The 27,057-nt window shown below is 44.8% G+C and overlaps 1 protein-coding gene across 1 annotated transcript in view; it reads left to right on the top strand.

Annotated features, from left to right (window-relative positions):
* Positions 1-27,057, top strand: part of CDAN1 (codanin 1) — a 79,546-nt gene that overhangs the window by 41,499 nt on the left and 10,990 nt on the right. The window contains exons 11-16 of the mRNA XM_082275499.1: positions 158-372; positions 762-876; positions 7,953-8,096; positions 8,305-8,471; positions 8,792-8,876; positions 22,520-22,609. Coding sequence (XP_082131625.1) covers positions 158-372; positions 762-876; positions 7,953-8,096; positions 8,305-8,471; positions 8,792-8,876; positions 22,520-22,609 — 816 coding nt within the window. The remainder of the gene's footprint in view (positions 1-157; positions 373-761; positions 877-7,952; positions 8,097-8,304; positions 8,472-8,791; positions 8,877-22,519; positions 22,610-27,057) is intronic.

Here is a 27,057-nt window from a genome sequence, read left to right as displayed (position 1 = left end):
TGTGTTTGTGCCTCACCCCCCACCCCCTTCATTTTTTTTAATATATAACAGAAAATCTTTATAAAGAAAAAGAAAGAAATTATTCCTCAGTATTATTTTGTAATGCTTTGTAAAACTGTTTTTGAGCAATCTGTCTTTTCATATGATTTTTGATTAGTTATGTAAGGGACCGAGTGGAGGAAAGGGTGCTGCTGGAATTGGTGATAACCCTGACCAGGACCTACTCAACATGCTTGGCTCTGACAACTTGAACAAACTGAAACGACTGCAAGAAAGATTTGTGGCCCCTCAAAGTGTTGGAGGCCCCTGCCCTCCCCCTTCTTTTCCTGGGTACCAGGAATTCTTCAGAGACTTCATACTTAGTGCAGGAAAGTAAGTCCTTATCAAATATTTGTGGAAAATTCTTACCCGGCATACTTATTAAACATTGGCTTCTGGATTTAAAAGAGGGAGGCATTTATTGACATATCTCCAGCCCATGGCACTGTGCTGGAAAATGTTAATGATTCTTGGCATAAAGGGATTGAAAGGAACTTATCTTGAAAGATAGACTAACAATTCTGACAACCTTCTCAAAGTGCTAATAATATGGCTGTGTCTTCCTTCAATGCTTTTTGTATTAATATTTTTGGAAAGGTAGCCTGCATATTTATTTCACTACCGACTTCTAAAATGTATGCACTATACCATGGAAGACACAGAGAACCTTTTTATACTGCCAGCTAAATGGCATTTTTTCTACTTTTGTTTTTCCTATGCAGCTACCAGTTTAATCAGCACCTAATGGACAGTTTGTGTCAGGAAATACAAGAGCTGGATGCCGTTTCGATTGTGGGACATGAGACTACAGATGGCGACTCAGATATGGATGAAAAAGTAAGTGTTTTATTGTTGATGTTCTAAGGTTATCAGTTATTCAAAATTACATTTGCAGAAATCATACTGATCGCGTCCATTTTAAGCCACACCCACAAAATTAGATTGTATTCAAGAACCCTGTAACCTTACCCGCTGTATAACTCTTCATTATAAAGAATGAAAAACAATAGCCTATTCTGGTCATTGACCAAGCAATGCTCCACCATAAAGTGGCAATGATCCTTGTGGAATGTTGTGCCTGTTTTTAAGGTTCCAGTTGATAACATTTGGAGACTCTTTGCAATACCTTATTTATTTAATCGTACATTATATGACTCATGAGAAGTAGTCAGAAGCATAGGGTTATGCAGCTGCCTTTAGAAGATTGAGGGGAATTTGCAGTGCTACCCTGACGGTCCCAAGACTGATACCCGGGGACCTCTGTCCCCTGCCTGAGTTGCTACCTGTCTTAGAGGTTTCTTTAACCCCATCAGGGGTGGCTCCTTTTTCAAACTTATCAAGTGAGTTCTCTGCTACTATGTCAGAGTTATGGGTAGGATTTCAGCCATGTTGGCTGACTCGGAACTGCAAATTTCATCTCTGATTTTCCTGAACTTTCAGCTGAGGAGGATAAGGATTGCACCTTGTCTGTTTTTGATGACCTGGTCCCTGAGGAGTTTTAGACTTAACATTTGCCTAAATTTAAGGACGCCATTTTGGTCCTTATTGATGCATTCTGCACGTCTTGATTTGGAGCGGTTTACATCTGTCGAACCAATGGTTACCAGCCTAGTTTCTTTAAAAAAAATGTCCCTATACATTCATTATTTGTATAATGACTGGACAAACCCGAAGAAAAAGGGAGTGGTTTCAACATAAAGTACAGAGGGCAGAAGCAGCCGGATAAATTCTGCAGTGTTTAGAGAAATACTATCAGCCCAGATTCAGCCAAATGCAGCAAAGTTGATTGGATGGCGCTTCACAGTACAGCTTGACAATTATCCAAAATACACTGCAAAAACAACCCAGGAGCTTTTGAAGGAAAAGTGGAATATTTGAGTCAATCAACTGATCTGAACCCAATTGAGCACGCATTTCACTTGCTTAAGGCAAAACTAAAGGCTGAAAGACCCACGAACAAAGAACAACTGAAGACAGCTGCCAATTTAAAGCCTGGCAAAGCAACAGAAAGGAGGAAATCCAGTCTTTGGCAATGTACATGGGTTCCAGACTTTGCCTCTGTCTTTGCCAGTAAGAGATTCTCAGCAAAATATTAAAAATTAACATTTTATTTATAATTAGATTTATTTGTCCAATTACATTTGAGCCCCTGAAAATGGGGGGTGTATAATAATGATTGCAGTTCCTAAAATTTGTACTTAATATTTATGTTCAACCCCTTGAATTAAAGCTGAAAGTCTACACTTCAAATTAATTTGGATTGTTTAATTTTAATTTTATTCTGGTGGCATACAAAGCCAAAGGTATGAAAATTGTGCCTATGTCCAAAAATATATAGAGCTATTAAACCATACCACAAAGACATCTATAGGTAGTGAAGGGTGGGTGCTTTGCTTTACAATGGTACAGTGCAAAATCAACAATAGGCATTGTTTCATACACACTTTGTGTCTATCACACCTTGAAAAAAAGAGCCACTGTGCTTTCATGGGGTTGAAACTTTTTTGCTGATATCGAAATTCAGTAAATACTGCTTCAGAATCTCTGTGTCATAGTTTTTCTTCATTGTTGGTCCAAGGACATATCTTGGGTTGGGATTATGGTTGTATCCTGATCGATCCTTTGGTCCTTCCAACAAATGGAGTGCTTGCCTGTGGCCCTGCTTTGAGTTGAGGGGCTAGGGGATATTATTAGTCAAATACCCAGAATGGGCCAACTTTCAGTAAATTTACAGAGGATCCTCTGGCTCAAATGCTCATTCCCTAATGAAGTCACGTGGGCGTGATGCAATGCGTTGGGCGTGAACGGAGCAGTCCCATACTGGAAGTGGCGTGGGTACACAAGCTCACCGCTCATGGAGTAAAGGAAAAGTTTTTGTTGTAAAAAGTGACGAAAGCTGTTTTAATAAATTTAACAGAATGATATTACACTATGGGGAGCCTGTTTTATATTTCCCACTAATACCAACCTAACTGGGAGAGGCCCCTAGGACCACTGCAGAGGAGATATCATCTATCCTAAAGTTGACTGGATAGACCTAGAGGCAGGAGGAGACACATCGATCACCAGGAAAAGTCTTGAATAAATGCGGTTACCTTACAGCAATAAGGTGAGAGGCTTGAGAGCACTTAGGTGTCACAGTATTGGAAGAAACGCTGGTCAACCCTATTTGTGGTTAAGGGCTACACTTTAACCACTTTACCACCGGAGGATTTTGCTGTCTTCCGTCCAGGCCACTTTTTGCGATTCGGCGCTGTGCGACTTCAACTGACAATTGCGCGGTCGTGCGACGCCGTACCCAAACGAAATTTACGTCCTTTTTTTCCCACAAACAGAGCTTTCTTTTGGTGGTATTTGATCACCTGTGCGATTTTTACTTTTTGCGCTATAAACAAAAAAAGAGCGTTTATTTTGAAAAAATAACAATATTTTTAACATTTTTTTATATGAAATTCCCCCCAAAAAAGATGTAAAAACCAATTTTTTAAAAAATTTTTGGCCAATTTGTTTTCTGCTACCTATGCTTGGTAAAAAAAATCACAATAAGCGTATTTTGATTGGTTTGCGCAAAAGTTATTGCGTTTACTAACAAAGGGAAAGATTTCTGTCATTTTTGGTGTTTTTTTTTTTTAACGCGTAATGGCGGCGATCTGCGATTTTTTTTTTTTTGTGGGACTGCGACATTGCGGCGGACAGATCGGACCCTTGACTGACATTTTTGACACTTTTGGGGTTACCAGTGACATTACTGCAGTAATCAGTGCTATATATATGCACTGTTACTGTAAAAATGACACTGGCAGGGAAGGGGTTAATTTTATTGGAGAGGGAGGGGTTAATGTATGCCTGGTGCTTACTGACGTGTAGGGGGGGAGGTGACTGAGTGAGTCATGGACAGATCGGATGTCCAGCTATGCTGAACAGTCCGATCTGTAACTCCCTGTCACTATGGAGATCCGCCCGCTTGTGTTTACACAGGCGGGCGGATCTCCACACTAGATCCCCGGCGATCGGGGCAGAGCAGCGGCGATCACCGCTGCTCCTCCCCTGGCCCGACTCCCGCTGTGAATGAAAACAGCGGGAGCGAGCCTCCGGCGGCGCGCAAGCGCCGCCCAGAAGGGGGAGTGTCTGACGACATTAATACTACATCGTCAGACGATAACGAACCACTTTGCCGCAGTACTATTACCGTACTCGGTCGGCAAGTGGTTAAAAATAACACATTAGCCAGCGCTGGCTTTATGAAATGACTTGCTATTATACATTGGTTGGATTTATGTCACTGGAGAAGTATTGTGGATTTCCTTCATCACAGTAATTAAGTCACATTCACACTGATAAATACATCTGCTCACATATTAGTGGACTTTTATTTTCAAGTGACCAACTGTTTATTTTGGTTTGTGCACTATTAGTATTGTTTAGCTCTGGATGTCACAAGTATTAACAATCGTTTTTAGCACTAGAATCGATATATGTATTTAATACTAATAGCAGTATTGATTTATATTAACAGCGTGGCACCAACACTTTATCGTTTACTTTGGCATGTGGCGTTTCAGTGCAAGAAGCACCTTTTGAAAATCTGTTCCAACACCTGCCTGATGAATCCCTGAACAATTTTATCAAGGAGTTCACTGGAGAAAAAGTACCCTTCTGCCCCTGAATAAAAGCAAAACCCTCTTCATAATCTAAGAAGAGTTCCTTTCATTTCTCCCTGGCCTGAAGTCCAAGGCAAAGCCTGAAACTCAGTCCTGCTGTGTGGCCTTGACCCCCAAGTCCTCCAGTTCCACAAACAAATCCTCCCAATTAGGGGGAATCCCCATCTAAACTAGGGGGATGTTTGCTGGCGTATGCAGCCATCTGGTCTTGAGATGTTTGGAATCAAAGCATGGTATCCAACTACAAGCTGGAATTTCAACCTTCAACACCCTTTTTATGAGATTCGGTGGAACCTGAATCTCCAAAAATCAGCGCTTGGACCATCTCATTGCTTGTTCTTGCATAGAGCCCTTTTCAATAATTTCCTTCCCCTGGACAAACTCCGCTTTTGTGTAAGGGTCCTGAATTAATGGTGACCTCCATTGAGCTATTCCTGTATCCTCAATTTCTCTCCAGATCATTCCAACACAACATTCTGGCCACTTGAAACAAGAAAGCAGAGTCTTTAGACATTCGCATCCACCTGACTCGCAACACCAGGATTGCCCTGGCATTGTGGTTTACGAGTCTAGTACCAGAGTATTGGTAGTCTTTCCTCCCACTGGTCATGAAAGGTTGGGAAGGAGTCCTGGATACCCTGTTGGTACAGGGGACTTGGTTGCCAGAGGAAGCTCTTCTCCCAGTCAAGGTCCCTGCAGATCTGGACCTCTTGACTTCAAGGGCACCCATCCTGGATTTAGTGAAGACCATGCCACATTAGTGGCATACATCAACCACAGAGGAACCTGAAGTCTCACAGCTTAGCCAACCAGATTCTGGCATGAACAATTGGCAAGCCTTATCTTGTAAGGAACTTTTACTTGTGCTATACGAAGACCATGTTGATCCGAGGCCCAAGGCCTCTTTTTACTCCCGAGTTTCTTCATTACACCTTAATCAGGGAATTGTCTTGCTCTAAAACATCCTAAAGAGATTTCCCTTTATTGTCCGTATGCACTGTTCAAGTTCATCTCTCGGCTATAGTTTCCTTACGACAGTGTCTGTCATTCCTGAGGGTTCCATCATTGCTAGGTGGACTTGACAACTTTTCATTCAAGGCTATTTCAGCGCAAGGTACCTTTTCCTGTTAGGGCCCTGTCCATGAAGTCAGATAGCGTTTCTTGGGCTTTTAAGCCTGAGGCGTGCATTTCACAGGTTTGCTAGGTTGACACCTTTTCTTCTGTTTACATGTTTAATTTTTTCCGGCTTCGGGCATAAAGTCCCTCAAGTGGCTCTAAGCTGCAGGTAGCCCCCAGTTCTGTTCTGTTTTCTCTTTCGTTCATTGACAGACACAGTGCTCCATATTTAGAACCATAGGATTATATCGCCCCCTACAGGAGTAGGACACTAGGCAGAGAAAAGACTTGGCTACGCCTATGGGCAGTCTTAGTTGAAATACTTCCCTCTCTGCTATAGGCCTTTAGTTTTTTTTTCTGCCTAGTCAGGATCAAGTACCTAGTTCCCTGCCGGAATCTGTGGTCCTGCCACTTTTTTCTTTTTTAACCATTTCCCGACCGCTTACTGTATATAAAAGGCGGCAGAGTGGCACCTACAGGCAGAATCACGTGTGTGTGTGTGTGTGTATATATATATATATATGTGTATGTGTGTGTGTGTGTGTATGTATATATATATATATATATATATATATATATATGTGTGTGTGTATATAATGTGTGTGTGTGTATATGTGTGTGTGTGCGTGTGTATGTATATATATATATATATATATATATATATATATATATATATATATATATATATATATATGTATATATATATATATGTTATTTGTCTGGGAGGAGCTAGGGGACGAGCGCACGCCCCCAACCCTCAGCGGGGAAGCCGGCGCATGTGTCAGGCGGCTCCGACTGCTGTCTCTCCCCGCTGAGGGAAAAGGACGGTCGGCTGATGTAAACACAGCTGTCTGTCCTCCCTGCAATGATCACTGAGACCATGTGATCCTGCTATATAAGATTGCATGTCTCTGTGATCATCTCATAAGCCCAACCCCCCCCACACACACACACACAGTTAGAATCACTCCCCTAGGGTCACATTTAACCCCTTGATCGCCAACAATATTAACCCCTTCCCTGCCAATGGCATTATTACAGTAATAGTGCATATTTTTTAGCACTGATTACTATAGTAATGTCACTGGTACCCCCAAAAGTGTCAAAATGTCAGTTAGGGGTCCGATCTGTCTGCCACAATGTCGCAGTCCTGCTAAAAATTGCAGATCTCCGCCATTACTAGTAAAAAAAAAAAAAACAAAAAACAAATGACATAAATTCAGACAGTAGACACAATAACTTTTGCGCAAACCAATCAAAACACGCTTATTGCGATTTTTTTTTTTTTTTTTTTTTACCAAAAATACGTAGCAGAAAACAAATTGGCCTAAAATGTTAAAAAATGTTGATTTTTTAATTTTTTTTGAGAAGGTCATATAGCAGAATGTGATAAATATTAATTTTTTTTTTTTTCAAAATTGTCGATTTTTTTTTTTTTTTTTTTGTTTTATAACGCAAAAAATAATCGCACAGGTGATCAAATACCACCAAAAGAAAGCTTTATTTGTGGGAAGAAAGGACATCAATTTTATTTGGGTACAGCGTCACGCAATTGTCCTTCGCCCAGTGCTGAATCGCAAAATAGGGCCTTTCATTAAGGGGGAAAATCTTCCGGTCCAGAACTGGTTAAATGGCATTTTTTCTCCTGTCTCTCTTTTTTCCTGTGAGGCCTGTTGGGGTTTTTTTTTTTTTTGCACCTCTCTGGTGGACTGATTTTGGACATCCTAACAGTTTTTGAATTCCTGTGTCCCTGAATGTACAAGAAAGAAAATTGGATTTTTGTACTTGCCACAGAATCCATTTCTTGGAGTACATTAAGGGACAAAGGGCCTCACCCCTCTGTGTCCTTTTGATCATGCTCTTGGTTCCTCTTTTCCACCAAACTGAGGCATGCTGGGAGTAGCGGGGCTTATCCTGTGCTGATCGTTGTTTTATTTTTGCGAAGTGTCCAGTCTTGCAGGCGGCAGTATAATCGTAACTGTTTTTAAGCTCCAAGAAAATAGATTTTACAATAACTGCAAAAATCCCAATTTTCTTGAATTAATGTCATCAGTTGCTTTATTGAATAAATTAGGATAATCTGTCTTATTGGAGTACGGTGTGCAGGATACTCTAATGCCTTATATTGTGTTTCAGGATGAAAAAATGCGATTTGCCTCAGTTCTTCTGACTCTTCGGCTTTTGGCAAAGTTCCTGGGATTTTTGACATTTTTACCATATAGAACTACGGAATCTCTTACTGGGGAATTACAAGAGTCTGCAGTTGCTGTACGAAACCAGGTAAAATTTAATAAAATGCACTAAGAGGAAAAACATCCTTCCACATAACTGTACTAATCAACTTAATTGAATTCGATTACCAACCCTCTCCTTGCACTGTACGCCTTTTCCATTCTTTAGTCTCAATTTTCTATTTCTTTTTAGCCATGGCTACCTTCTATGTGATCAGAATCAGGCTTGATTTCCTCATCCTTTTATTTCTCCCCAGACTCTTCCCATGTTAGATGTGCTGCAGTTACTCAGACGCTCCATACAGGATAATCGTACAGTGCTGACTGTTCCATGGGCAGTGGAGTATCTTTCATTGGTGGATGGTGTTGCTCCCTATCTGGAATATTACAGAAACGTATTCTGCCATTTACTACACCTGTACAGGTAATTTTATATAAAAAAAAAACAACAAAAGGGTTTATGCCAGTGTTTTAAACATTTAGTAAGCACCACAATTTAAATGGTCTGCTTGATTCTTGTACAGATAAAATAAATATGAATCCTGTATTTATAGCCAGCAGTGATACTCTGGAAAGAGCCTGCTGATTCACTGTTTTGGCAAGTAAGGCAATTATTAATGTCTTGCCAAAAACCTTACTTTCATTGCAATTGTGATATACTTTTTGTCAGTACTCTGAAAGGCTTTCTTTTGTTTCAGTTAGAAGTCATTGTAATTGGTTTGTGTATATGATTTGTTGTCCTAGATACAAGCTGATCCTGACTGATGAGAAGGAGCTAGGGTTGTTAAACAAGCTTCTTATTCTTGCTGTTCTTGGCTGGCTCTTCCAGGTACCCTGTTTTGTAATACTTTGTTTCCTTAAAAATGTATTTTCTTTATTGTACATCACGGAATACAGAGTATCTTTATATTCATTACGAATAGGGTTATGCCGCCACCGTCACGTGATTGATCACTTGCAAAAAAAAGACAGGAAGTCCCTCCCAGGCTTAAGCCTTCCCTGTTTTTTTGCTAGTGTCTGAAGATAAGTCATGTCTCTGCAGCTTTCTACGTGCTTCTCAACAGTTCCATCCAGGATAAGGAGACTATTTTTTGGATCCGTATTCTACAGCATATCAACACTCACAGGAATGGTACCTAGACCCCTCACCAGACAACATGGGGACGGCCTGTAAGGTGGTCCAACATTTAAATATTGTGTGGTAGACTGGCAGGGTGCTGTACAGGTCCAGGACAGGGATCCACAGATTGGGGAATTGGGTCCCTGAAGGCCCTTGTGCCGAAAATCTGCTGTGATGGGTGAACATTGGGGGTTGTGCCGCCGGTGACTCAAACCTGTTTGTGACCTCTACAACCCTAGGGGCAGGATAAGGACTGTGGAAGCCATAGGAATTTTTATTATATACAGTTTTTGTTGTTTTTTTTTAATACTGTACAGAGCCCCCCTGGGCCGGCTTGCGTGCTACATAGCATCCACAATTCTTACTGGTTCATCCTCTTTTAAACAATGTTTTGTACATGGACTAGGCTCACCCTGACATTCTGCCAAAAAGGTTTCCTCAGCAATACCCCATAACAAATGGAGTATGCCTTTGGTGGATCCGGCAGTCTCTTTAAGACTCTCACTTGCCCAGTGGACGAGGTCCTGGTATTTAAGGATAATTTTGGCAAATGTCTGGAGGCTTTATTCTAGGCATCTTTTTTCTGGTAGGAACAGCCTTAAATCTGGCTATTGCAGCTATTGGCATGTGCCAAAATATTAGAGTAACAAACTTTGTTCAAGAGCCCTACCTGTTTCTGTTCTGAAGGAATAGCTCTTTGTTCATGTCTTATGCAGGGCTGATTCTTAATGGAAGTGACTTTTTCATTTTTGATCAACTGATGCACTTGCAGGGCTTGAGTTTTTATTTAAATTACTGTATGGCATGTGTCGCAATTGTATGTTTTTTTAATAATTTTTATTTTACCATGAGCTGAGTGTTTTATGCTCCTCCCATCATGAGTAGTCTAGGCAGAAAAATTTGAATGTACACGCCCAAGGAGCTGTCCCTCCAAGCATAACCCCCACTGCCACAACCCAGCACATCAGTTTGTTTCTGCCTAGAGAAGGAGTAGGACCTAGGTTTCCCATTCTGTTTTTTATTTCTTTTGAGAATATTTTCCTTTTATTTCGCTTTACTCGCGAGCTAGTGTTCAGGGAAGAATTTTCCTGGTGATCTACAAGCAACGATGCCGGCTGGGGCTTTGCACTGGATAATCTAGATCCTTATGGTCCCCCCCAGTCTGGCCTACAAGCATGAGCAGGTTATAGTTCCGACCTAGGCCTAGCCACGACTGTCCCCCTTTTCCGGAGGGGGACGAGCCTGCGAGCGGATGCCTCGCCAGGACGCGATGACCTGGAACTCCCTGAGTCGCAGAGTACCCGTCGTCTGGCAGCACCCCCACCCGGTCCATGGTATGGTAAGTAAATGTACCCCCTTTGCCCCTGCTGGCCTTGGGGGGATGTGGGCCCTCCCATGGGGATAATGGGATTTGTGCCTCCCAAAAGATCTGCCTGGTCTGTGTGTCCTTCCCTGTCCCTGCGGTGGCTGGAGTGCTCTGGGGGGGTGACATGGTACCTTGGGCTTGCTGGTCCCTGTTGTGGTTCCTGAGGCCTTCATGTGTTGGTCCCTAGCCGCATGGTTCGACACCTTTCACGATATTGATATTGTGAATGACCAATGGCGGCACGTTAAGCACGTGTTAGTGGTGCCTAAACACTTTGAACGCTGGTACCCTTTTGTTGAAAAGGTCTCCAACCGTTGGACGGTGCCACTTAAAGTGGACCATCCTGTTTCCAGATTGAACAAATCTACCCTTGTGCCTGTGGAGGATTCCCCAGTTTTCATGGAGCCAGTGGGACAGGCGGGTGGAATCCCTTTCCCGCCATCTTCATGTGCTGGCAGGTACTATTTTGAAACCGGGTTTTTGTGTCTGTGTTAGTCTCACAAACGGTGCCGGAACAGCTGGAACTGTTGGACCAGCTGATCCAGGCTCTGATGTTCCTGTGTGATGCATCTATGAATGCAGCTCCCCTGGTGGCCAGGGTTTCAAAGGCCGTGGACATTGTTTTGAGACGCATGGTTTTGTTGAAGAGCTGGTCAGCTGACCAAGCTTCTAAGAAAGCCTTAACTGATCTCCCCTTTCTGGGAAACCAGTTGTTTGGCGACTCGTTGGATGAGTTAATCAAGGGCCTGACTGGAAGTATTGGTGCACCGAAATATCGGCAACCAAAATTTTCGGTCGAAAATAAGCTTATCCCATTTCGGCCCAAAATGGGTTAAATATGCCGAAATTAATGATGGCCACCGCGGGCGCAGAGCAGGTTTCAAAAATCCTGCATCTGGCCAGCGGCCCGCCTCCCAGTGATGTCACTACTACGACTATGTGTATGAATGAACTAACACACCGGGCGGGCGAGCGAGCGGCCGCTAATAGCTGTGACTAAGTGAGCCCTTCACTTCCCTGTCAGGCGGGTATCTCCTCTGATAGGGAAGTGAAGGGCTCACTTAGTCACAGCTATTAGCGGCCGCTCGCCCGCCCGGTGTGTTCATTCATACACCTAGTTGTAGTAGTAACATCACCGGGAGGCGGGCCACCGGCCAGAGGCGGGATTTTTGAAAGGAAGGACACCGAAGGGGCGGAGAGTTCGCCTGCCTGTGACATGGAGGTGCCCACAAGTAAGGAGATTGCCATCATTGGGGTGGGGGGTGAGGTGAGGTTACCAATGGTATTTGTATTATGCAGCATGAGGGGGTTAATGTATTGCCACTGGTCACTGATGTATTAGTGACCGACCAGTGGCAGTTAATTAACCCCTTTGTGCTGCATTAGTGCAACCAGTGTCAGTGTTAATTAACACTGGTTGCACTGACACTGATACTGGTTGCACTAATGCAGCAAAAAGGGGTTAATTAACTGCCACTGGTCGGTCACTAATGCATCAGTGACCAGTGGCAATACATTAACCCCCTCATGCTGCATAATACAAATACCATTGGTAATTAAATTAACCACTTGCCAACCCGTCACAGTACATATACTGCGACAGGGTGGCAGCTACAGGTCTATGGCGCTGCCTGTTTCCTGGTATATGCCCCTGTTCTATCAGTTTTCGGCCAAGGGCATCCTGCATTTTCGGTTTCGGCCCAGAATTTTCATTTCGGTCCATCCCTAGCGGGAAGAGTACCCTTCTTCCTCAATCCTCCAAGGGTAAGACTCCCTGTACTAAGCGGGGTCCCTCCTTTTCTGCTCATAAACATTTTTTTTATGCTGCCAAAGCTGTTCAGAACATATGGAGGAACTAAGAAGCCCCGGGGCAAGCCCAAGGCCTGTCAGTCCAGTGCTGCAGACAAGTCCTCTTCAGCATGAAGAACAAAGAGAACCCCCCAAAAGGGAATGGAACTTTGAGGCCAAAATAACACTTGAGTATGATAAAAACGTATGTTTATTGATTAAATAGACATAAAATCAACTATGAAAACACAGATCATAGCATGACATGTAATGACATGTAATTACACCATGTCCTGCTATGATCTGTGTTTTCATAGTTGATTTTATGTCTATTTAATCAATAAACATACGTTTTTTTCATACTCAAGTGTTATTTCGGCCTCAAAGTCCCATTCCTTTTTGGGGGGTTCTCTTTGTTTTCCATTTATAGGGATGTTGGCCTTATAACACTATGCTCTACTTAGATGAGTGATCCTATTTTTCTTCAGCATGAAGGGGCGCCCTCACCCGTCTCAGGGGTTGGGGGACATCTGGGCTTCTTTCAGGAACCCTGGACTTCCTTCATTCAGGACGATTGGATTTGCAAACTGGTTTGCTCCGGGTAAAAGATCGAATTCTGGTCCCAGCCAGGGGACAGGTCCTTTCAGTCGAATCTTCACCTGTCTCCAGAGCGTTTAAAGGATCTTCGGGAGGCTGTGTGAGATCTCCTGGTTCAAGGGGTGATTGTGCCAGGCCTCTGCAGGAACGCTCTCTAGGTTTCTATTCAAACCTGTTCACTGTGCCCAGAAAGGAGGGCAAAGTGCGTCCAATCCTGGACCTCAAGGCTCTAAACCGCTTTATGCGGGTTCAGAAGTTTCGAATGGAGTGAATTCGGTCGGTGGTGGCATCTTTGAATCTGGGATTTTCCGGCTTCCATCTATCTCAAACATGCGTATCTTCCTGTCCCCATATTCGAGGGACGTCCGCGATTTCTCCACTTTGCGGTGGCAGTGGAGCACTTTCAATTTGTGGAGTTACCCCTTGGTCTCGCCTTGGCTCCCAGAGTTTTTACCAAGGTCCTAGCCCCTGTGCTGGCCTTGTTACGTTGGCGAGGTATCTCCATTCTGGGATATCTGGATGATCTCCTGTTGCGAGCAGTCTCCCATTCGGATCTGCTGGACAACGTTTTTATCACCATTCAGACCCTTCAAGAATTCGGATGGACGATAAATGTCACCAAATCTGCCCTGACACCATCCGTGCGGGTTACTTATCTGGGGCTGATCCTTGACTCTTCTCTGGCGAGGGTCTTCCTTCCCTTGGACAAGCTTCAGAAGTTGCAAAGGGCTGTCCGGTTGCTGATGGAGGCCGATCAGTCCTGCTTGCGGGCTTGCATGAGGGCCCTGGGTCTGATGGTCTCGACCTTCAAAGTGGTCCAGTTTGCTCAGGCTCATACGAGACCGTTGCAGAAAGAGATTCCTTTCAAAATGGAACAGAGATCCTCGGTCCTTGGACTAGAAGATTCGGTTGAGCCATCTCACGAAGTCGGCTCTCTCCTGGTGGCTCCAATCACCTGTCCTGTGCCAAGGCAAGTTCTTCCTGCCAGTGTTTTAAATGGTGGTCACCACGGACGCTAGCCTGTCAGGCTTGGGTGGAGTGCTGGTGAAGTTCTGTGCCCAGGGGACTTGGGCGACGGAAGAGTCTTCCGTGCCGATCAATATTCTGGAGCTGAGAACGATCTAGCTCTGCCGGCTTCACTGGACGAGTCTGTTACCCGGCTCTCCGGTTCGGGTCCAATCAGACAATGCCACGGCCGTCGCTTACATCAATCATCAAGGGGGCACCAGGAGTGCGCTGGCGGCCAAGGAGTTGGCCGAGATTCTAGTGTGGGTGGAACACAATGTTTCGGCTCTTTCCGCAGTCCACATTCCGGGTGTGGAGAATTGGCAGGCGGATTACCTGAGTTGTCAGGTGTTGGATCAGGGGGAGTGGTCCCTGCATCTGGAGGTGTTTCATCTCCTGTGTGCCCGGTGGGGGACTCCGGAAGTGGATCTGTTTGCGTTTCGCCTCAACAGGAAACTTCAGAGGTTTGTGGCCAGGTCTTGGGATCCTCTGGCCAACGCCACAGACGCTCTGATGGCTCCTTAGAGTCAGTATCGCTTGATATATGCCTTCCCTCCGCTCGTTCTCCTGCCGAGGTTTCTTTGCAGGGTGGCGATGAAAGTCATTCCGGTCGTTCTGGTGGCACCAGACTGGCCTCGGCAGTCTTGGTACGCAGAACTGATAAAAATGGTCGTGGATCCTCCATGGCATCTTCCTCTGCGGGAAGACCTATCTCAAGGACCGATCTTCCATCCTGCTTTACGGTCGCTGGCTTTAACCGCTTAGCTGTTGAAAGCAAGGAGTTGAGGTTTTGTCTGTTCTTCAAAAGCCTCCTTTTTAGAATATTAGGGAGATTTCTCTGCTTTCTTTAACGGTTGCCTTCCTAGTGGCTATCACTTCTGCTCGCAGAGTCTCTAAGTTGGGGGCGTTGTCTTGTCCGTCTTATTTGGTGGTCCACAAGGATAACGTGGTTCTCCGACCTAATCTGTCTTTTCTCCCGACCAAATCTGTCTTTTCTTCCTAAGGTGATGTCGGATTTTCATCTTAATGAAGCCATCGTGTTGCCTTCCTTATGTCCTAAGCCTAAACATCCCAAGGAAATTGCCTTGCACTCTCTGAATGTGGTTCGGGCGATAAGGATTTATCTGACGCTAACTGAGTCCTTCAGGAAGTCGGACTCTTTTTGTTCTTCTGGACGGTCCTAGCAAAGGTTTGACTGCGTCCGCTGTAACCATTTAGAAATGGATCAGACAGACGGTTGTTCAGGCTTATTCAGTCAAGGGTGAGGTTTTCCCTTTCCCTGTGAAGGTGCATTCTACTAGAGCGCTGGGTGCCTCTTGGGGTTTTCACCATCAGACCTCTATTGTACAAGTTTGTAAGGCAGCAACTTGACCGTTTGTGCACACCTTTACAAAATTTTACTAGGTGGATTTGTTGGCATCTTCGGATGCCTCTTTTGGCCACAAGGTTTTGCAGGCTGCGGTTTCATAAGAGAATGTTTGTACTTCTCTTCGGGGGCTTTTGTCTGGGTGAGCTCCTGTTGTTTGGTTGAGCTCCATGTTGCCCGGTTGGCTATGTTTAGCCTCTTGGAGTTAACATTACCGTTTGCGTTTTTCCCACCCCTCATGCCTATACTGCTTTGGGACATTCCACTCCGCTCATGGAGATGAGGCTGCGTCTGTTGATGGCCGATAGAGAAAATAAGATTTTTGGAAGATTTTACCGTAAAATCTTTTTCTCTGATGTCCATCGACAGACTCAGCACCCACCCCTCTGTTTGGGGTTGGTTCTTTTTGTCTTTACTGCTTAAAAACGAAACTGATGTGCTGGGTTGTGGCAGTGGGGGTTATGCTTGGAGGGACAGCCCCTTTTGGCCTAGACTACTACTGATGGGAGGAGCATAACCCACTTAGCTCATGGAGATGAGGCTGCGTCTGTCGATGGTTATCAGAGAAAAATATTTTTCTCCTTTTATTATTCTCTGTTCCTGTGAGAACTACAATCAATTCGGTTCCTGTGGGAACTACATTCAACTACCGAACTGGGCATCCTAGATCCTTATGGTCTTCCCAGTCCGGCCAGCAAGCGCGACCTGACCTTAGCTCCGCGCTGGGTTAGTCACAACATAGCCCCACTGGCCTGGGGCTGGCCGGCGAGTTAAACGCCTCGCGAGGACTCATAACCCTGAGTAGCAGCGTGCCTCTTGCCCACAGAACCCCCATTCCAAGATGGTGCAGTGGTCTGCCTGGAGCTGTGCCCGCCTGGTCCCAAGGTGTGGTAAGTAGTGTCGTCGTCCCCCCTTCTGGTGGATTTTTGGGGTGGATGTGGGCCCCTCCCTTGGTTGGTCGGACCTCCGAGTGCCATTCCTTCCCATTTTACGATTCCTCTCACTGTTGGGGTCCCTCTGTGGACCACCCCCTTATCACCCATACCTAGCTCCCCCCCCCCCCCACCCGGGCTGCCATGCCTTTTTTTTATGTGTGGGGGTGGCAAGCGAGTGCTGGGGGTGGGGGCCGGGGGGAGCACGCAGCTGGCTTCGCAAACGTGTTTTTTTGGGGGAGTTGTCAGGGTGGGGGTCCTTAGCGGGTTTCCCCCTTGTCCGCATGTACCTGGTGGTCCTCTGAGGGTCCTGGGAGCCACGTGGGTGCTGTGTGTAGCTGCCATTTTGTTGTGGATGGCTGCTGTATATCTCTGCGGCCTCGTTTCTGTAGTCCGGCCGGCCATTTTCTTATAGTTTCCCATTGCTATCACCGGTGGCCATGTTCTTGAAGCCTATGGGGAGGTGAATCGGCGGTTGGCCTCTAGTGGCAGTTCACTGAACTTCCTCTATCTGAGGCGCTGGTGAATGAACTGATTGGATCAGTGCTGGAAACTTTGAAATTGGAAGACACAGCTATTGCTGCGTCGGCTGCGCAGGTACAATTTGGTACCTGCAGAACCTCCAAAGCAAAGGTATTCCCCTTTCCTGCCTATTTCGACAACATTGTCTCAAGTCAGTGGGGTTCCCCAAAACGCACTGTCTGGGTCCCTAAATGCTTTGCTAGAAGATATCCTTTTGAAGCGTCACTGTTAAAGAAACTGACCATGCCACCTGTAGAGGACTCTCAGGTTTCCAGGTTGAACAAAGCCACCTTGCTCCCGGTGGAGGACTCTGTCCTTTAAGGACCCTTTTGAAAAGAGAGCTGAATCTCTCGTCCAATACCTTTTTTACCATGGCCGGTTCTATTCTGTGGCTGGTTTTTGCCATAACCTTAGTTTCCCAAACCTTAACGGAATGGGCTATGCTCCGGCGCCAGGATTTGGAAGAGAGACAGTCCCCTCCTGATTTGGCGGAGCTGGCGGACCAGTTGGTCCAGGGGTTACAGTATATTTGTGAAGCCTCTCTGGAAGCCTCTCTTAGCCTGCAGGGTGTCCGTGACGGCTGTGACCCTTCGCCGCATAAGGCTGAAATATTGATCTGCGCACCAGGCTTCCAAGAAGGTATTGACAGATCTCCCCTTTGTGGGAGACCGCTTGTTAGGAGCCTCTGTGGAAGAAAACATTAAAGGTCTTACTGGAGGTAAGAGTACTTCGCTTCCAAAGATTTCCAGGAGCAAGGAGTCTCGTTGCAAAGGTTGACCCTTTCTTCTCGGCCCATAGGCGGTCCTTCTGCGTGCAGTCTCCCCAAATGCCTTGAAAGACAGTGTGGACATTTCGGTGCAAACTTTGCAGGAATTCGGATGGAAACCGAATTTCCAAAAATCTGTTCTGGTCCCAGAACCAAACTGGACTATCTGAGGCTGACCCCTGGGACTGGGCCTCAGCCCGGGTGTTTTTTCCAGGGGTAAAACTCCAGAAGCTGCAGGATGCAATACAGCTTCTGTTGTCCAGCCGGCGGTCATCTCTCAGGACTTGCATGTAAGTGCTGGGTCTGAGAGTTTCCATGTTCGAGGCGGTTCCGTTTTCTCAGAACCCACAGTCTCTAGACAATCGGATCCTGTTGAGCCAGGGTACGATGGCATCCCTGATACGGTGGCTCCGCTCTCTGGCACTTCGACAGGGAAAATCTCTTCTCCCCCTGTACTGGACAGTGATCACCACAGATGCTAACCTGTCTGGGTGGAGAGGTGTCTTGGGCACGGAATGTGCTCAGGGAGTTTGGACTTAAGGAGTCCAGCCTGCCGATCGGTATCCTGGATACTCTGCCTGACCCAATGGACAGATTGCCTGCGGGAGCGCTCGGTAAGGATACAATCGGACAATGCCACAGCTGTAGCATAAGTAAATCATCAAGGGGGCACCCGAAGTGCCCTAGGGGCCTGGGAAGTAGCTGCCATTTTAAGGTGGGCAGAACGGTTTGTTCCAGCCATCTCTGCTGTGCATATTCCAGAGGTGGAAAATTGGCAGGCGGACTACCTCAGTCAGCAGACATTGTATCCGCGAGAATGGTCTCTCAAGGAGCCGTTTTATCAACTTTCTCTGGTGGGGGACTTCCAATGTGGACCTGTTGGCCTTTCGTCTCAACAGGAAGGTGCAGAGGTTCATAGCGAGGTCTCAGGATCCTCTGGCCGACACCACAGACGCTCTGGTGGCTCCTTGGGGGTCAGTATCGTCTAATGTACGCATTTCCTCTGCTAACTCTTCTGCCAAGACTCCTGCGAAGAATTGAGGCAGAAGGGATTCTGGTCATCCCAGGGGCTCCGGGCTGGCCTCGCAGGTCTTGGTACATAGACCTAGTGCGGTTGGTCGCCGATGTCCCATGGAGACTCCCTCTTGGAGAAGATTTGTTAGCTGATCTACCATCCTGCTTTACAGCCACTGGCTTTAACGGCATGGCTATTGAAAGTCAGGTGCTGAAGGATAGAGGGGTGTCTGAATCTGCGATTCCTACGCTGTTAAGAGCTAGGAAATCTACTTCTAGGAAGATCTATCATTGAATCTGGACGGCATACATCACTTGGTGTGAGTCTTCTCCAAAGAAGTGTAGATCAGCGTTCGGCCTTGGGTACCGTAAATGGCTAGATTTCGGCCTTGGCTATTTTCTTTCAGCGCCCGTTGCCCACCAATTCCTTTGTTCACACCTTTGTTCAGGGGGTTCGCCACCTGGCTCAGTAGGGGGTCTCCGTTACCTCCATGGGAACTCAATACGGTGCTGTCGGTTCTTCAAAAAACACCTTTTGATAATATTTGTGAGCTTCTTCTGCTTACTCTGTCACAGAAGGTAGCCTTTTTGGTGGCTATTACTTCTGTACACAGGGTGTCAGAGTTTGCTTCGCTGTCTTGTTGTCCCACGTTACTGTAGACACACTGGAAGCCGGCACGAGTAGGGGGCGTGTTGACGTCACGCCTGGCACCGCCCAACGCGTTTGCGACATCAACCTTTGACGAAATGCGTCAGTGCCAGACGTGACCGCTTCCAGTGTGTCTACGGGAACACGGGACACCGGGGTTCTCCTACAGCCACCAGGATAATGTTATATGCGCATACCTATAATATTGATGTAAGTGCAAGCTTTAATAAAGCCTTTCTTATTTTTATCTGGATTACGCTATGTGTCTCCTCCCCTCCCCTACCCCCCCCCCCCCCATTTCTCATTTACATATATGCTGTCCATGGTTGGTCTCTCATGGTGTCTGCCGGATGTGAGGAATGTTCGCCTGGGATCCTGCATATTTGCTATGCTATATTGCGCTTTGTGCCAGTTCAATGATTTGAATGGCCACGTTCTCTTGTAAGCAGCCCATTTAGCCTTTTTCTCACAGGTGTCATGTCCTCCTATCTCACATCGGGAAGAGCTATCTGGGACATCTTATACCCGCTGGGACTTGTGGTGCACTCTGGGTGTTGCATTGTATTACTGGAACTTCATTGTTTTTCTTATTACTTGGTTCACATTTTTTTCACGGACTTTATATGGTCAGAGACTGTTTTGCACATATTTCATATTATTGTATGGTATTGATTTATATCATAGGTATAGATAATGACTGCAACAGGCGGCGGCAGAGGATCATCAATGGTCCTATGACGACCACGTCTTCATAAATGACTTAGTGGTAAAAAGAATGAAAAGGTAGAAAGGAGAAAGAAAAGAGAAAAATAAGAAGAGATGGGAGTAGAAAAAGGAAAGCAGAAAAAAGAGCAGCAGAGAATCGGGGTCCAGATCCACGAGGTAGAGGGTCGGGTAGCGCAAGCAAGCCAATAGATCCCGTTTTATATGGGGGTTTCCCCCCCTGATCATGGTCTGGTTTCTTTTTAAATGAAAACATTGTATTGCCTTCTGTGTGTCCTAAGCATCCTGAAGAGATTGCCTTACATTCTTTGAATATAGTTTGGGCAATCAGGGTGTACCTGGTGGCGACTGAGTTGTTCCGAAAATCGGATTCTCTGTTTGTCTGTGTCTGCTGCAACCATTTCCAGATGGATCAGGCTGACGGTGCTGCAGGCCTACTCCATTAAGGGTCAGGATCCTCCTTTCCCTTTTTAAGGTGCATTCTGCAAGGGGGGTTAGTACCTCCTGGGCCTTCCATCATCAGGCGTCAGTTGTGCAGGTTTGCAAGGTGGCTAGCTGGTCGTCCGTGCACACTTTCACAAAATTCTATAAGGTGGATGTGTTGGCATCTGTGGATGCTGCTTTTGGCTGCAAGGTTTTGCAGGCTGCTGTTGGATAGGATTAGTACTCTTTGAGGGTGTATTTTTTTTGGTCAGGTGAGCTCCCAGTTGTTTCCTGGTTGAGCTCCTTGTTTTTCCTTGTTGGCTACAATTAGCTTTTGGGAAGTTTGATCCTAGCTGTGTTCTTCCCACCCCTCATGTTGACACTGAAGATATGGAGCTGTGTCTGTCAGCAAATAAAAGAGAAAACTGGATTTTTGTCCTACTGTAAAATCCTTTTCTCTGATGTTCACTGATGGACACAGCACCCGCCCCTCTATTGAGTTGGGTTTTATGTTCTTCTGACACTGCTGGTTACAAAACTGATGAGCTATAGCAGGAAGTGGGAGTATACCCCCTGGGACTGCCCTATAGGCGTAGTCCAACTTTTTTCCGCCTAGTGTTTTACTCCTGTAGGGGGCAGCATAAACCCAAGAGTCAAGAAGATATGGAGCTGTGTCTGTCAGTGAACATCAGAGAAAAAGATTTTATAGTAAGACAAAAATCCAGTTTTCTTTAGTGTGAGATTAGAGGTGTTCACCTCACAAGCTTGTCTTTGTGCAAAATGTCACTAGTATTGTTTCACTAGTAAGGATTCAGTTGACTACTGGGACCTCAACTTGGCGCTTTCTGTATTGTAGAATACTTCATATGAAATCATCCAATTTATTCCTTTTGTGCTGACTCGGAGGGTTTTATTCATGTTTGCCGTTACTTTGGCTCACACAGTTCCGAAATTGGCTGCTTTTTCCGGTACAAAACACTTCCTGGTCCTAAACCAGGATTTTACAGCCTCAGCTGTTATTTTTCCCTAAGGTGATTTCTTCCATCTAAACCAGGGCATTGTGTTGTGGTAGTCTGGCGCTTGTTGCTGCATTATCCTCACCTCATATTCAGTGCTTTGGGTCATCACTATTCGTAGTATTAGGCTCCTTTCACACGGCCGCTCCGTGTGAAAGGTCCGCTGCGGGACTTTTTTTTTTTTTTTTTTTCCACGGAGCGGATGACATTTCTGTCATCCGCTCCGTGTGCCCGCATATCATCCTATCCGTTTGCGGATGATATGCGGACCTAATGTAAGTATATGGCACTTGGGATGTCAGCGGATGACACCGCTGACATCCGATTTTCCTTCCTTTCCGTTTTTTACACGGATGGAAAAATGGGGTTCTGTTCCGTTCCAAAAAACGGAATAGAACTGAAAGGAGGAAAATCGGATGTCAGCGGATGGTATTCCGCTGACATCCGCAGTGCCATAGACTTACATTGATGTCCGCAAATCATCCGCAAAAAAATAGGATGATTTGCGGACACACGGAAAGCAGCGGAGCGGCCGTGTGAAAGGACCCTAATATTAAGAGAACACTGTGTACCGTGATGTAAGATAAACAAAATGAAATTTTTTGTTTACCTGTAACATCCTTTTCTTAGAGTACATCACGGGACACCGAGATCCCACCCCTCTTCCTCTATGCTTCCTGGCTTGCGTCAAAAACTGGAGCCTTGCCTAATGGAGAGGAGTTATGCCTGGGAGAGGACTTCCTGCTCTGCATTTTTGCCAGTGTTCAGTCACTTGAAAGTGGCAGCATAATCCTATTTGTAGAGCTGCTCAATTAATCATTAAAGGTTTGTGATCTCGATTCAACTTTTTTTTACTTTTCTTTGCACATTACATTTGATTGAAGCAAAGAGTTTTAGGTCTTATTTTATTGCCATCTTGTTTCATAATCGAACGTTCAGAGATTGTAAATCTTTTTAAAATAAAAAAGTTCTTCAGAATCGCGTGAGAATCGTGATCTTTATTCTAAGCAAAAATATTGTGATTCTCATTTTATTCAGAATCGTGCAGCTCTACCTATTTGTAATGAATATAAAGACACTGTGTCCCAAGATGTACTGCAAGAAAAGGATTTTACAGTAAAACGATCTCCATTGTTTTTTTGTGTGGCTGCTGCTAACCCTCCATGTAATGCAATTGCTTGTTAGGTGCCAACAGTACCAGAAGAAATGTTCTTCAACAGCGAACCTGTTCAAGATGAGATTTCGGTAGGAACTATTGTAACATCACAAGCCCTGGTAAGTGAGTCTGACCTTTTTGCAATGTCAGTATGTAAGTCCTGCTTCATATGGGAAGATTGTGTCTAGTGATCTCCAAGTAATTGTAACTGTATTCTAGGGCTGCAACTAACGATTATTTTCATAATCAATTGTATCGAATAATCACCTTAAAGTGTGGTGTATAATTTAGTTAATGTGTAAAGTTAAAAAATAAGGCAATTTATTCTTAAATCTCTACATGCACTGGTAAATCTAATCAGGCTTTGATCACATTTTTTATTTAAAGGGAAGATGTCTGCTCATTTTCAGACAGAACTGTAATAAGTTATGTATGACAGACTCCCTTGTTATAGGCAGGTGGCTTGAAAAAAGCTATCCGCTCCTGCTGTCACTTATGCTGGCTATACAAAAACAATGTCTTCCTTTTAAAAAAAAAAAAAAAAAAAAACTTTTAATTGTAAGAATGTTCATTCTATTTTCTAATTGTTAGTGGGGTCAAATCAATGTTTGTTTTCGACCACAGTGACAGGAAAATTTCAAGGAGCAGAATAGAAAACTTTTCTATCAAGAATTTTCAGACGGTGTATGTGGTTTTCGTTTAGAAATTCCGTTCATTTTAAAACTGATTGTTAAAAGCAAGTGAAATTTTCAAACGACATTCTTTCTTTCAGCGAATGTACAAAGATTTTTCGTATGAATAACGTCTTTCAGGGCGGCATTTGAGAGATAGGCTCCTCCCACCTTAAACACAATAGTCCACCATTATAAAAACTTCAGTCATACCTTCTGCCTCCAGTTTGTGTTTCTTCTGGATCCACTGGGTGCTACACCTGTTTATTTTTTTTCGGGCTCCGTGCTATGCTGCAGGAGGCTCTGAGGCGGCGGGGCAAATTTCAAATTAGGAAACTGACAAAAGAGTTTCCCAAATGCCAGCAGCAGATGGACTTATCTTCACCAAGAAAGACCACAGGATTCCAGTAAAACGGCTATGCAGGTATGTCTAACCTGCACGGGAGGTAGCTGGGGGCTGGAGCTGGGCAGGAAGCAGGATAAAGGGTCCCTATGCTGGAATTCCTTTTCCTTGGACTGTCTGTCGGATGCCTCACCACCCTGCAGATCCTGCTAGTCAGGACAGCTCCAAGGTGAGCTAGAGCACTCTAGAGTTCCCTCTGTCTTTACCTCCCCACAAACAATTCCGTATGGTGGTGTATGGCAACTGCTTACCTCATGGGGTCCTTTTTTTCTGTGTTTTTTTTCTTTTTTTTTTTTTATACAGGCAAAGACCCTACAAGGGAAAAAGTCAAAGACCAATAGCAAAGCATGCGCCTCTTGCGGCCACAGGTTTCCTAAAAACCACTTTGCCAAAAATGCATCAACAAAATGGTGGCTAAAGAGTCACAGGGATTCCTTTAAAGGAGTAGTACCATATCTGGACGATCTACTATTCTTCGGCGAGTCAGTAGACAAGCTGAACGCCAATCTACACAAAAGCAAATCTTCCCTGCAGGGCTTAGGGTGGATAGTGAAAGAAGAGAAGTCACAGGTAACACCAAGCCAACGGGTCATATACTTGGGCTACATACTAAATGCCAAAAAAAACCAAGATCTTCCTGACGGAGGAAAAAATTCATAAAGATCAAGGAAGTAATGGTATCTCTAGAAGAGATCAAATTCATGACTGTAAGACGGGGCATGGCAGTATTGGGACTGTTGACGTCCTCAATCCAGGCCATCACCTGGGCTCAGCCCCACATGAGACCATTGCAGAATCACATTTTGGCATGATGGGATGGCAAGGCATCATCCCTAGAGGCAACTATCTCGGTTCCTCATGCAATCAAAAGAACACTACAATGGTGGCTCAGGCCACTAACTTACCTCGAAGGCCGCAAATGGACACAGACCGATCCCGGGAGGATCACCACAGACGCCATTTTTCTAGGATGGGGAGCACATATGGCGGCACTGCTTCACACAAGGAAAATGGAACCACCACTGGTCCCAAGCATGCTCAAACCTGAGGGAGTTAAAAGCCGTAGAGGAGGCGCTAAAAGAATTCGAACTGGCAATTCAGGGCAAAGATGTCAGGATTCCATCTGACAATGCCACAATGGTGGCATACCTGAACAGACAAGGGGGAACAAAATTGCCCCGTCTCATGGAGCTGACAGAAACGACACTGTTATGGGGCGAGAGAAACATCAGATCCATCTCTGCCATCCATCTAAATGGAACAGACAACACGCCGGAAGATCATAAGACAGACGCAATGGTCCTTAAATCAAGAAATCTTTCTGTGTATCACTCGATTCTGGGGGGTGCGAAGCTCCCAAAATTCTTCTCCCTAAATAAACCCTGTGGATGTAAACATGGGGCTGGATGCGTTCAACCATAGCTGGGTTCCCCATCTATGCTATGAAAACCCCCCAACTGCCCTAATACCAAGTTGGGTACAAAGGGTCAAGAAAGAAAGGGCTACGGTGATACTTATTGCACCTCATTGGCCTCAGAGACCATGGTTCAGTCACTTGAAGACTCTGTGCATTCAGCCCCTTCTAACACTCCCAGACTTACCGAACCTCCTATCCCAAGGACCAGTCAGCCACCCAAACCACAAGGTTATGCAGCTTTCAGCCTGGTTCCTGAAAGGGTGAGGTTACAGAGCAAAGGTCTGTCTAGTAGAGTGATACTATTCTAGGCAGCAGAAAACCTGTGACTAGAGCCATCTACGAAAAAGTTTGTCTTCTGGTGTAAGAACAAGGGTATCCCCGACAAGGGCGCTATTCCATTAATCCTGGATTTCCTACAAGGAGCGCATAAGGGGATCCCCAATAACACATTGAAGGTTCAAGTGGCTGCCCTATCTTCCCACCTGGACATTAGGCTGAAAATCTGCAGAACAGTGTTTTTAGGTCTTTTTAACTTTTTTTCCTTTGAATAAAAATTTGAATCTGATGATGTATCGGAATCAACCTCTTAGTATATACATCGCTCTTGTCTGTTTCTCTGAGTAGATTCGATATTTTGTTTCCTAACCATATAGTTGGTTATTTATATTTACCACGGCATGTAGATATTGAAGACTACATTGTCTTTTTTTTAAACTTTACATAGTAACTAATTTGTAAACAACACTTTTTTTATTTTTTTATTTTAGGTTTTTATCTGATTAATCAAAACCATAAACGGCCAACTAATTATGAAAATAATAAATAATGGTTAGTTGCAGCCCTAGATTGTGTTGTGAGGGCTTGGTATCCTGGATGTCATTGATTTTATCTCAAATTCATTTGTACACTTTGGCCTTGATTTACTAAAGTCAAAAAGACACTCTGCAGGTGCAATTAATGCTGCAGACCATAATAAACGAGGTAAAGTGTCACTGCAAAGAATACCCAACCACGAGCAAGGAAAATAAAAAAAAAAAATTTTTTGCTTGCACTTGATTGGATGATGGAAGTCAGCAGAACTTCTGCTAATTTACTTGGCTCCGGAGCAACTGCTCTTGCAAAGTGCACAGTCTTTTTGCCTTTAGTAAATCCCCACCCCTTTATCTTCTCCTGCCTTGGACTGAGTGCATAACCGAAGCAAGGTTTTACCCTACAATTTTTTTTATCCTTGTAACTGAGTGAGCCAGGGTGTGTTTAATTGGCTCTGTTTTGTATTTCTTGATCATCAACTTGAAAAGAATTTGGGGGGGGGGGGGGGGGGCAGGAAATGAAGGATAATCTTCTAGCTTGTTTTTGCTATACTTCCTAACTTTAATCAGTTAACTATTTCAGTCCTAGAGCCCTTTCGTTCCATTCTACCCATAAAGCAAACCTTAACACATGAAAAATTGAAGCCCTCATTGACCTTTATAGTAGCAGGCACTCAAGTCCACAACAAAATCAAAAAACGTTCAGGTTGGCAGCGCAACTCCCCTTTATCAGGCACCAGCTCCGCTTTTACATCCTAGATTAGAAGGCTGCCAAGTTACTATTGGCAAGGGGGAGTAGAGTTAGCGAAGCTAGCTAAACTCTAAGGTGGACACTAAAAGCAATGACAGCAGGTTTTCTATGCAGTGGCTTAAAGTGGGTATTTTGTTGAAACACTTGGATGATGTCGGGGTCGGAGTAGTTTGTGTTACGGAAAACCTTGAAGGCTCTCGATTTGATGCCATAGACGTGTCCATTTAGCATCAATATTGAATGCTCAAGCATATCTCTGCTGATCGGAGACTGCATTCTGGGTTTAGATTTAGGCAAGTACTTTAAAAAGGTTTCCCTGCTTGTCTTTAGTCTGCAGAGTCCCACATTGTTACAATGTCTTTTAAGTCTTTGAAAAAAATAAATAATATAAACTCAGAATAGGCTTATGATATGTAGTAATTAGCATGACGCTGCCGTTTTCATACACTTGCAATCCCAAATTCTAAAACTTGCTGCTGGGCTTTAATTATGTTATGAGTGTGAATATTGTCAGCT

The sequence above is a fragment of the Pelophylax lessonae genome (assembly GCF_965119305.1).
Source record: "Pelophylax lessonae genome assembly, chromosome: 13".
Lineage (NCBI taxonomy): Eukaryota > Metazoa > Chordata > Amphibia > Anura > Ranidae > Pelophylax > Pelophylax lessonae.
This window is presented reverse-complemented; position numbering and strand designations above follow the sequence as displayed.